The following is a 12,281-nucleotide window of genomic DNA, read 5'->3' on the forward strand; positions in this document are numbered from 1 at the left end:
TTCTTGCAGATTTTGGTATTCAAAATGATCACACCAAAACCTTTGTGTTGCATATTTAAATTAAAAGCTAACTTAATTTTCTTTTTCACTGTCAGACTTTCCAGTTCTATATGAACTGCTACCTTTTTGTACCTCCCAAAGCTTCAGAGAAGTTCATAGTCTTTGACACAGGTAGGAAGGTATGATGGAAAGGTCAGGCCATTTCTCCAGGATTAGACACTGACTCTGGGTTCAGTACAAGGGTCAGTAAAGGGGATTAAACCTCTGGGTTTATGCAGACTCAGTAAATCTCTACTGGATCACCCTTCCTGATACCCTGTGAATACAGGGAATTTACACCAAACCAAAATCTCTTGCATCAGTCCCAAGGGGTTAGGCAGTGACTAGGTGTTCCCTTAGCATGCTGTGAGGCATGAAAAACTGATTACTATTTCTGTTTCATCTTCACCAACCTAACAATAAAAAAAGAACATGAAAAACCACTGTGTACTAAAAAAAGCAATTACTCCATCATCAATTGGCTAAGTCTGAATTCTAGAAAAGATTCCACAGGCAATGTGGATGGTATTTGAGCTCTTTTATAACACCAACTATATGAGAAAGGGGTTTTCTCCAACCTGGTTGGCTCTGAGTGTTGCAGGACAGAAAGTATGAAAATTTTAAAATGCATATAATGATAAGTTTCATTTTTACTATTGCTTTTACAAGCAATATTTTAAAGATTTACTTTTACATGCAATATTTTTAATATTTTTAAATGATGATTATTATTTTTCAGTTTCCATTTATTAATGAAGCAAGATAAACTTTTCCTAATAAGAAATGTATCAACATCAAATTTTGGACCTGGCTTCAAATTCCAGTTCCCTCAAAACTGGAAGTATCTGGATTCAGCCTCTTTTCCCAAAATATGTTACAATACCTTTTTCTATCTTTCACAAACACACTTTACCCCAACACTTTAGTTTCACTGTTGCTTTAGCAGAGAAAAAAGTGAGAGTATTTTAGGAAATGCATTTCATACTACCTTGAATTCAGTAACTCTTCCAGGAAATTTTCCACTTTCTGCACCTCCTTTTTCTTCTCAGGAACAAGCTGTTTGCTCTCTCCAAGTGCTTCTGTGCTTATTCTTTCTTCCATGTCATGTAGCCACAGGCCAAGTTTTTTGTGCTGATCTTCAAAGCTACAGAACAGATAAATACTCCCTTAAAAATACTTCTCAGGTGGAGTCAAGTTAGTAAGAAGTTAAGTTGGTTCTTTCAATATTCACAAGACCAGGAAAATAAAGGTAGGTATCAATTTCATGCTTCAAGAATAAGAGTTGTACACAAAACATAACTCCACGGTGACTACTAATCTAAAAATATTCAGCAGCTCTCTAAAAATGTTCAGCAAAATCATGGGAACATGAACAGTGAGAAAAGACATCTCCAAAATTTAAAGTGACAGTGCTTTTATTTATTACTAGATTCAATAAAGTCAAACTAAAATAAAGTTTTTTCTAAATTCTTATAATTTAGTGTAAGATTAAAAGATGGGTTCAAATGGACTTTTACTCAGTATTGACACTTACAATACCTGAAGCATTGTGCTTTCAATCTCTCCAACAGAATGTAATTGGAATCCTGAGCACTCAGAATCCAGCAAAACAAGTTCTGGCCCTAAGTGTGAAGACTTTTTCCTTACATGAAGGCACACATCTCATCTTGCTGTTTTACCCATTTATGCTACACTAACTTTGCTTTTAACTAGCCACAGTTTTGAACCTAGTTATACCTAAAAATATTTGGAACTCCCCAAATTCCAGCCCCAAGTAATAATTTAAGAGTGTTTTCTTATTAACTCCTTCAGAAATACATCCATCTGGAATGGGACAGGACAGATGCATGCTGTGTAAAAAGTGTACTATCTTCAAAGCCCAGGGCAGAACTTGGAAATTCATCACACATTTTCCTTTCAGGAAACTGCATTTAAATTACTGAGATCCCAACTGCTGATTTGGGATTGCACGAGCTACACAGATCTTCCGCATATAAGACCCTGATCTTTCATTGTTTAACCAAATCAATACCCTTGGAGCAAGACCTGTTGCTTTGTTTTCAGCAAAGAACTTCATTTTCTCTTTAATATTTGCAAAGAAATAAGAAAACAGGACTAGAGTAACTGGAAATAATTTCAGATTGTGCCCTGTATTTCTGCAGCTGGACAATTTCATGCAGTCAATAGCTTTTGACTACTGGTGTTACTCACCTCCCCAGGTGTGAGGCACAAGCTTCCAGGGCCTTCTTATCATTCAGACACTGGTTGAGGAATCCCTGCAAGTTCTGCTTAGATTTCGCTATTTGCTCCTGAATATGGCTCACAGCTGGTTTGGGTAAGCAAGCATACAAACCTTCTCCTTCCTTGCAGGCAGCATCTAACATGTTCTGTCCCTCACTAACAGAATCCAGCACACTCTGTGTAACGAAAGAATACAGTTTGAACATGCAAGATTTAATAACTAAAGATAAGCAATATTTCTATTAGAAGTGGTCAGATTTCCCCAACAAGATGACAGCCATGTCTGGCTATGGAAAAAATTCTTAGAAAACAGTTCAAATAAAATTTTATTAAGTGGTGCTAAAATTCACAGAGCTCAGTTTTCCCATTTGGTCCCAAGGCAGTCCTGTCTTTCTCTGGATAGTTTAGTTATGTCCTGAAGCTGTTACACGTTTCAGGAATTAGGGCTGTTTGCAGTAGGTGTCTGGTATTTGTGTTCTGTCCCATCAAAAGTCTACACGGTTAAGATTTGACATATCAGTGTTAACCTGAAAAACTGAATAAGCAATATTATAAGAAAAAATAGGAATAGAAAAAGAAAGAAGGGGGTAAAGGAAAAAAAGATTAAAAAACAGAAACAAGAACACATGAACCTTTCAGAAATTAAATTCTGATCTCTCAGAACAGTGAACAGTTTCCACTGTATTTCCTGTACAGGACATATTGCTGTCTTAAACCATTCTTACATTACTTTTTGGAAACAAAACCAGTAAATAAGAAAGCATCTACAAATTATTTTAGGGATATAATTGGTTGCCTATAGCTAAATTGCTAATTACTATTTAATTTTTAATTTGTTCACTATACCTGCAAGTCATGTAGCTTTGCCTCTATGGCTTTGCTGTCTCCAGACCTGTCAGATGATTCTTTTACTGCAGCCTTCACACCAGAAAACCATTCCTGGAATTCTTGCATAGAATCTTATTTGATAAAAAAGTATAGAGAAAAAAATATGTTTTTAAGAAGAAGCATTATCCACAGTACTATACAGCTGTCCTCCACATTTTTTTTATCCTTCAGAAACAGTGTGTAAAAGCTAACAGGGTAAGTCTCATTGCCTTCAGTGACCTTGAGGACTGAGACTGATTTCCCCAGAAGTTAGATGTTTCCACTGTAAACATCCAAATTTGAACAGTTGCACTAAGCTCCCCTTTATAAGCACTGGGAAAAGACAGGCTTTTTCAGCCTATGATATGTCCCAAATTATTATTAGATAATGTCTAGATTAGTATCTTAATATTTAAGATTAAAAATTCCTTACTTCTCTCCACTGACTACCCAGGGAGCACAGGAAATACTTCAGATTGAGACTTTTACTTTATAAACATCTCCATTTGATTGTATACATCTCTTTATGGCAAATACACCAAGTCTGTATGCAATGGAGTTGTATACTAAGAGTGAAGAGAGATGGAGTTGAGCTTGTCTATCACGTATATTACGTGGTTAAAGCTGAATTCTGTTTTTGTAAAATGCTTTGTCTTGTTGCAGTTATCAAATGAACATTTGGTAACAGGACTTTTTGAAATGCTCCATACAAAAATAAAGTTGTAATACTAAGTGAGTGACATCACTGGAAACTCCAGCAGACTCCAGAATGATTCATGGCTGCAGACTAACAGCTCATATTAACAAGCCTGAAGACTCACAGAGAAAATGTTTTTCCAAGGACTCTTGCATGCTGGCCTGTGTTCTGGAACAGAGCAGATTCACAGCTTCATACTTATTTATTAATGAAGTGACAGTGCCACCAAGATTTTCCAGTTCTACCGAGTGGTATTTGCGACAGAGGCTGTTGAGGTTCTCACGGGTAGACTCAATGCTGCTCTGCTGAAGCTGAAGGTCTTTTTGTATTTCCTGAAAATGAAGTTGCAACACAAATATGGCATTTACAAAGAACCGAAAGAGCCTCTCTTTTCCTCAAGCATTCCTGCTCCTCCCATATGCTCTTTCCTCCTATGATCTATTGCAAGTCCTAGACACAATGAAGGGAAGAATTACTGGATCACATTTCCTGAATTTTCCAAGCAAGATGAATCCTTGAAACTAAAAAGCCAACACAAAAATGTGAAAAGTTCTATTTCTCATGTTTTACTACTTTATTAAAAAAAAATAAATTTCAAGGCATGTTGAATAGCAATTTTAGTATTTTCAGCAACGTCTGAAGGGACACCTGAGATGCAATACATTTGTATTTGGTAGGACTCGTGAATGAAAGGGAGTTTTCATCTGTTTTCATTTGACTAGAGAGCAACATTTATCTGAAAATTAAATTTGGATTAGCTATTGTATCAACATTAACGTGCTCAAGCTGCAACAATCTCCATGTGGTTTATTATGTTATGATGTCCATAATCGTATGTAATCAAGATTGTTCTAGGATGGAGACAAACAACTGCTATACATGAGGACTGAGGAGGACTTCTGAGGTAGAACTTTGTGTTGAAATTGAGCTCAGTCCAGGGTCTTTTACTGTGATGAGTTATAAGTTCATAGCTTATATTGCAAGGGAGTCAAGGGACTTATAAACATCCTGCAGTAATGACTAAAGAGTTCAATGTGACAAGAGCGGTTCTTGTCACAACGAAGACCATATTATTAATTTGCTGAAAGGTTTGTTTAAAGTTAATAAATCAGAACTTTTATTCATTGGTGGAACTTCTTAAAAAGTCTAACTGTATTATTTGCTAATGTTCTAGTAGCAGTGCAGGAGGTACATACATTTTATCAAATGAAAATTAAGTATAATGCTTAACAAAAACTGATAAAACCCCAGAGATCACTGTATAAGAAAAAATATATTCATCTTCTTCAGCACTGACCTTCACTTTATTTAGAGCTTCAGGATCCAGGTTACGTGCACAGCTTAACAGCGTCTCTTCCACTTTTGTTAAAAAGTCTGTTGTTTGATCAATAAACTTCTGTAACTGCATCTTCTGAGTACCGAAATCTTTCAGAATCTCTTTTGCTGTCTCTGACATTTCTTTGGCATGTTCCAACTTCTGTCTCAAATCTGATTCTATAAACTAAAAGCAAAATGTTATGTATTAAAGCATTTAAATAAAACATTTATTATGGTGAATGTTCATTGAAAAAATAGAAGGTAGGAAAGTGACATACAGTGATCATTTTGCTCTCTTTGCATTCGTAACTAAAGATCCTTACATAAATTAAAAATGTCAACCAATCAGGATTTAGATATACAGTCATCCAAAGGGATACTAATCTATAAAGAGCCAGACTGCAAACTGTTGAGGTTATTACCCACCTCTGAAAAATTCAACAGTTGATCTTTTTCCTTTACTAATTTGCTGTATATACAGATCATGACCTAATCACAACTAGCTACATAAAAAGAAATATCAACTAGTGAGATTTAAGATTGCTAAGGCTTAAAGTATCTCAGTGTAAGGCACATTAAAATTGAAGACAATATGAAAATAACAATATTGCTCATTAACATGTTGAAAGACAGCAATATGTGAAATTAAAGTAGATGTTAGCTGTGCACATATTACTAATAAAAAGTAAATCAGTCATAATAGGGTAATATTTATAAATGAGCAATTACTGAAAATTCTATTAAGGATTTGTTTATGTCCTTAGGATATGAGCTGCTCATACTAGAACTTAATTATTTAGCATTCAAATGTTGGCAAATAATTTGGGGATTTATATTTAGTTTGTGAGGTTTTATTTTCAAATTTGCATTTATATATCAACTACAATTATTTCATTGTAGATATGTTTTAAATTATTCATTGTATTTATCATATTTAGTAGTTGGAAATATGTGTGTGTTGGTTAACAGTAATATTCTAGAAAATAATTTGCTCTGTTTCACTCTGTAAGTGGACAGATATTTATTCTGAAACATATGTTTAAACTTGAATTTTCTGAACCTCTCATGTAAAGGAGAGAATTTAGGAGAACATAAGCACTTCCACATAATTTGCATTTCTTTATACTATGGACCCTTGACCCTTATCTGATTGGTAATTTAGGCTTATGTGTACTGTCACAATAAAATGTGGACAAGGCTTGAGTGTTATATTAAGTTCTGTTAAAATATGATAAATGATTTTGAAATAAATATCTATGGAGATATTTCCTTGCCTGTGGAAACTGCAAAAGTTCAGCTTATCTTTTGAAACTTCTTACACTGAAAGTGAATAATCTCACATACCAATTTCCATTTGAAAACAAACATCCAAAACAGTCATAATTTGGTTTTGCATCTGCTCTATAACATAAAAAATAAGGACTTAGCCAATCAACAGCTCACCTTCAGTGTTTGTGTATTAACCCTCTCTTGTAACAGCTGGTTCAGGATACTAATTCCAATCAAATGAAGAATACTTTTGGGTTGATAAAGCAAATTAATGTATTTTACTGCATTATAATCCTTTCAAAGAGGCAAACTGTGTATGCGCTCATATGTGATGTGGCTTAACATTATGCAGTGTAGAGAATATCATCTGTCTCATATATGATCAGTTACCTTATAAACTCTTTATTTAAATTTAGTAAACAAATACTGTTACAACTCTAATGTTCAATTACTTTATGGCATACTTTTTTTTTCAGAAAAAAATCATTTAACTGAAGAAATTTGAACAAAGAATCATTATGATACACCTAAATAGTAACTGCATCTGTCACCTTGAAAAAAAAAGGCAATACAGGAGAGAGAGAATTTCAGGAGTCATCTCTTAGTTATTTGAGCACAACCTGGGATTACCAATATCTTTATTTTACCTGGAGATCTGCAGGAGGTTCTTGACTATGGGTTAGTTCTTTGAGATCTGAAATTTTGGAACTAAGCTGCTCCAACTTCAGTTCTTTATCCTTGACTTCAGACTGTAAAAGAGATGTCGTCAAAGTTTCATATCAAACTACAAGGGGGTTTTAGACCTTCAGAATGATGCTCCATCAATTGCAAAAATGAAAGAAAATGTAAACAAAGTTTAGCAACCAGAGGCAAAACACTGTTGTTCTATTACGTTTTTTCTCTAAAAATCTCCCATCTCTATTCCTTTATTAGACTCAGTCCAGAGATTTTTTTCCACTCCAGTGAAATAACCACACACATTTTTAGTATTTGAAATGCACCAACAGCTTTAGTTTCTTAAAACTGGCTGAATAAAATGGGAATGCCATTGTTTATTCAACTGGAAAAATCTACTGTGGTTGTTAGGTTCCACTTAATGGCACGCAGAATATAATACACGTGCTCTCTAGTTTTTATTACAAGGAAGCAAGCTCTCAGAAAAAAGTTAGACACAGAAATAAATTTTAACTTCAAAAGGGAATTTAAAAGTGCTACGATATATGAACTGACATATCTGGACCTTGTATTTATTGTTGTCACATGGATCCAAATTATAAAGAAATAGCCTAATTATTAAAAAAATAATAGCAAAATGAAAGAGAAAAAAATAATTTGTATAATTGTAGTTCTGAAGTTTTAGGCAAGTAATTTGTGTGTGCATCCCATTACCCAAACTTGCTTTTCTAAAAGATTCAAACAGATCACTCCAATTAAAAGATTGGACAGTGAATTTCAGAATTAAATTGCTGCATTTAACATCTGCCCTGAATGTTAGAAGTTCAGGTGGCCCCAGAAGAATCCTCAGGGATTGTTTTGTGCTAGGGAGGATATAATACTAGGTGACTGATCAAGGAAGGGAGCACTGCTATCTATGGACCATATAAAAAGTACACTGATTATTTTTGTCCATGCTTACTTATTTCTGATTGCTGAAAGGGCAGGACCCTTCTGTCAGTGAACTGCCTCTCCTCTCACCTTTGCAAAATAAAGTGTAAAAACAGTATTATGGACTACGCATTCTGTGACTGTAAATGTACACACAGTGCTCATCTTCTGCTATTCTGCCCCTCCTGTAAATTGGGTTCACCTGTGGTTTGGGTACTGGTGGCTCTTACTCCAAACAAGTTTTAATAGTGATGAACTTAGGTGGTCTGATTGCTATACTGATCTGAAAGACATTAGGTGAAGTTTGTCCTGAACAAGGTATTGATTTAGCACCATCTAATGTTCTATCATACTACTTGTATATGCTTACTGTGCATCTTCTTAAGGACCTCATTATTTCAAGTGAAGTAGAACATGGCTAATTCTATGGTTGATCTTTCAACCATATGGCTGTATATTTCAAGCCAATAGAAGCACAATGCATTCTGAACACTCGCTAGATTTTTAAAACACTCTAACACTATACAGAAAAGAAAGACATCTTACTGAAATTGTTACAACCTGACAAAATTTGCCCTCCAATCCAGCATTTTTTTTTTTTAATTTATATATTTTTTTTTGGTCTGGAGCACCTACCTTCTTAGATGAGATTTTAGAAACTACTCATTATTTGCTTAACTTCAGCTGAAGCTGACTAAAATTTTCATCAGTTTCTACTGGAACAGAGTTCAGTCCAATGCCATGCTTTTTTAAATTTCTGTGCTTGTAAGAACACATCGTCATTTACTGCTAGAGCCAAAATACGGAGTTTAGATTTAGTAAGAGACGTGCCATTCTTGTTTCTGTCCAAAGCAAACAGCTTCAAAAAAGGCCTGGAATGCTCTCAACTAGCCATTGGGTTAGTGGTACCACTGCTGGAAGAGGAGACATAGTGGTCCACAACAGCACAGCCTCATCTATGTGCCTGATATCACTTGAGATTTTAGTCCAGGACATTGTTATCACTGGTTTATGGGTAAGCACCTGGAAGTCTTTCAGGAGGACCTGCATTCTCTGACTGTTACTCAAGTTGCTGATGCCTTCATTCAGTTGAGAAATGCACTTGTTGCACCATCCATCCATTTCATTTCCAGTTCTCAGGATGTCATCCCATAGAGACACACTTACATTCAGCCGGTCAATGTTGTCTTCAATTCTTTCAGACACCTTTTAGGAGAGGAGAATGTGCCAATACCATTAACAAATTACTTTTAGATTTCTTTATTTTGCAGCCAATTGTAAGACAACTGCATCAGAAATAGCTAGCAAGCCAAGGTGAAACAATTTTGTTAGTATTAGGTCTAAGTTCTGAATTCTAATTTAGTTACCCAGATCATAAAATGAACAAAAAATGTATGTGACTGCTTCTAAAATTGTGTATATTTTTTTACTAGGAAAGAGGTTTATGTTCAAATAAACCTTATATTTAAAACTAGCTACATTGATCTTTCTTATGTAATGTTGGAATTTCCAAAGTTCTATAAATATGAAAATGTAAAATACTTGCTTTTATATCGTGTTTCTTTGCTATAATATTGTCTTCCCCAACATATTTGCATCTTTTATGTTGTAGCTTAATACAATTTACTGACTAATTTATTTAGTCCAATTGACTTTAATAAAGTAATTCTGGCATATATTAGGTGAGAAACCAATCCTTGGATTATACTTGAAAGTGTGCACTGAGCAAATTCATACTCCTAACATTCATACATTGTTAAAAGACATCGGTTTAAATCTGTCAAATGGATTTCACAACTTTGTGTGTACAGTGGATGCCAAATCCCTACGATTAACTCTTTGTGATATATTTCAGAGAAAACTTTACTGAACAACTGCACTCTAAGATCCTAAGGAAATACTAATACTGTAACCTTCGCCAACTTAAAAACTGTATTTGCATATAAACACCAGATTCTTACATCTAGCCATTTGTCCACCGTACAGTTCATATCTGTTTTTACCGCAGTGGAGTCGCAGTTATGCACCCTTTTCAATTCTGCCAACAAATGTTTTCCTTTATTGGTGAAAGTATCCAGGTCTTTTTGTTTATCACTCAGATCATTCTTTGCAGCTTCATGCTGTGGACATAAATATTTGCTTATTTAATAAAGCCTTGAAGAAAGAAAGAAAGAAAAATCCAGTTCTCCAGACACCCATCCCTAGGCATGTGGTATATGTTATGTATTTGATAATTCTCCGTTATCATACCATCTAATATTTAACCATGCCACAAAATACAGAGTAACTGACTTGTTTTTTTTTTCATTAGCATAATCAAATAGTATGATTGTTCTTATAAATAAAGCACACAGGTAGGATTAATACATTCTGAATTTCCCCTACTTGGTAACCAGCTATCTTCAGGTTTTATGGCAATTTTTTTTTTAATTATTCTTTCAATTCTTCAGATTCCACATATCTAAAATTGAATGTAAGAACCCATCATTGACAAACTAGTGTCTAAAATCAGTTCTGGAATTACAGCAGGGTAAACAGAGGATGCTGCAAACAAAATTTAGAACTGTAAATCCCGTCACTCCTAGATACTTTGGAAAACAAAAGTACAGATGTGTTCAGAAAGGAATAAGACAAAATTCTTCAGGGCTACTAAATTTGCAATTTTAGGCATAGGGAAATCTTTGAAAAACTGTCACTGAAGAGGTAACAGCATACTGAGAAAGGATCACAGGAAGCATCTCTACCTTTTTTCTTTAACCATTATCACAGATCAGCATTAGAGATAAGTTACTGATCTGGATGCAGTATGGCCATGTGGCCATGCCTACTTTATTATGGTAGGAGCTGTGCTAAATATTTATTGCTTCAACTCCTTTAGGCCTAGATATGGTCACTGTTGTAGCAGGGCATTCTCCACAGCCCAAGGCTCACATTAAGGAGAGAAATCATATGGAAGTTACAGGCATCTCTTTGTTTGACTGGTAAGCTGTGTTCTATTTTTTAGTTCTAGCTAAAAAGTCTATTAAAAAAGAGGGCATAAATATGCACAGTTTAGAATGAGGTTTATATAGAACTAGCTGACAAATTTTTAATGAAGAGTTCAATAGGCTTCCAAATGAAACTGTTCTCCGAATGAACGGAAAGAGTTTAACTCAGAACTCTTTTTTCTGACAGGCTAACGGATAGCGAAATTTAGAATTTTAGAAATATGATTCAGTGAAATGAATGGAATGCAGGGATCCAAACTCCTTATCTCTGCTCAAAGGCCAGTATCAACATTGCAGCCCATGCATTAAGTCATCTTAGGGAAAGAGACAGATGTAAGAATAGCACACATCAGAAATGTGTGCAACTAGTTTTCTTTTGTTGACTTATCTATTAAAATATTACCCAATATGGGAAAACATTGAAGTATGTTGACGGGAAACATCCTTTTATACTAATGATAGGAATATACTATCATTACCTAAAGAGCAGATAACTTACACTTTCCATGTATATTAACATTTCGTATTTCTAGGTGTTAAAATTATAAATAGCAACAATTAAATATACATTAACAGATCTCACCAAGATGCTCTGAGGACTATATTATTTCCTCACCAGAATCAGTGCAATTTAAACCCTGAATGTCAGTGTGACAAGAATTGACAGTAAATTCAAGAAACTTTAAACATAGCCCAAGAGCACCTTTCAAACAGAAAAATCCATCTCAAAGATCATTTAAATCCCTCAAATGAAATTGTATGTAATTACCTTTGATAAAGTTCGCCTGATGTCTTCATGATCCTTCCAAATGGATTTGATCACAGAAGCACTGTCAGCACTGTCTATGACTTTCATTACTGTTGACTTCAAGCTCTGATATTCCTTCATTAGATCAATAAGAATGCAGGAGTGTTCCCTTCTGTAATGTGAAAAGGCTGTGTTAGCACCATTTGCTGTCATGTTTCTGAAGGAAAGAGAATGTAACATAGCGATTCACCATGGGAAAACCAAGATGCAGTGCTAAACATTTTTTGGATGGCTAAGGAAATATTAGTATTTAGGTTTTACAGATCACTGTGGGTCCATACATCACAAAGCATCTTATTGAAGAGATGCTATCTGAATCATATATATCAGATATCAAAGCAACTGACTTCAGCAAAAGAAAGAAACTGGAATTCAAGCTTCTCACTTCCTAAGTTAGCATCTTACTGACTGGAAACCACACTGTAATGATTCTGGCACTCACAGCTCATTT

At 34.8% G+C, this 12,281-nt stretch overlaps 1 protein-coding gene across 14 annotated transcripts in view; it reads right to left on the reverse strand.

Annotated features, from left to right (window-relative positions):
- Positions 1 to 12,281, reverse strand: part of SYNE1 (spectrin repeat containing nuclear envelope protein 1) — a 330,006-nt gene that overhangs the window by 184,563 nt on the left and 133,162 nt on the right. For all 14 annotated transcript variants that reach the window (XM_040598155.1, XM_040598156.1, XM_040598152.1 and 11 more), the window contains 9 exons: positions 11,792 to 11,942; positions 9,997 to 10,155; positions 9,059 to 9,241; positions 7,078 to 7,179; positions 5,142 to 5,345; positions 3,969 to 4,176; positions 3,127 to 3,239; positions 2,251 to 2,456; positions 1,028 to 1,183 (listed from right to left, as the gene is read on the reverse strand). In XM_040598155.1, the coding sequence (XP_040454089.1) occupies positions 1,028 to 1,183; positions 2,251 to 2,456; positions 3,127 to 3,239; positions 3,969 to 4,176; positions 5,142 to 5,345; positions 7,078 to 7,179; positions 9,059 to 9,241; positions 9,997 to 10,155; positions 11,792 to 11,942 (1,482 nt within the window). The remainder of the gene's footprint in view (positions 1 to 1,027; positions 1,184 to 2,250; positions 2,457 to 3,126; positions 3,240 to 3,968; positions 4,177 to 5,141; positions 5,346 to 7,077; positions 7,180 to 9,058; positions 9,242 to 9,996; positions 10,156 to 11,791; positions 11,943 to 12,281) is intronic.

Source organism: Falco naumanni, chromosome 6 (genome assembly GCF_017639655.2).
Source record: "Falco naumanni isolate bFalNau1 chromosome 6, bFalNau1.pat, whole genome shotgun sequence".
NCBI classification, from domain to species: Eukaryota; Metazoa; Chordata; class Aves; order Falconiformes; family Falconidae; genus Falco; species Falco naumanni.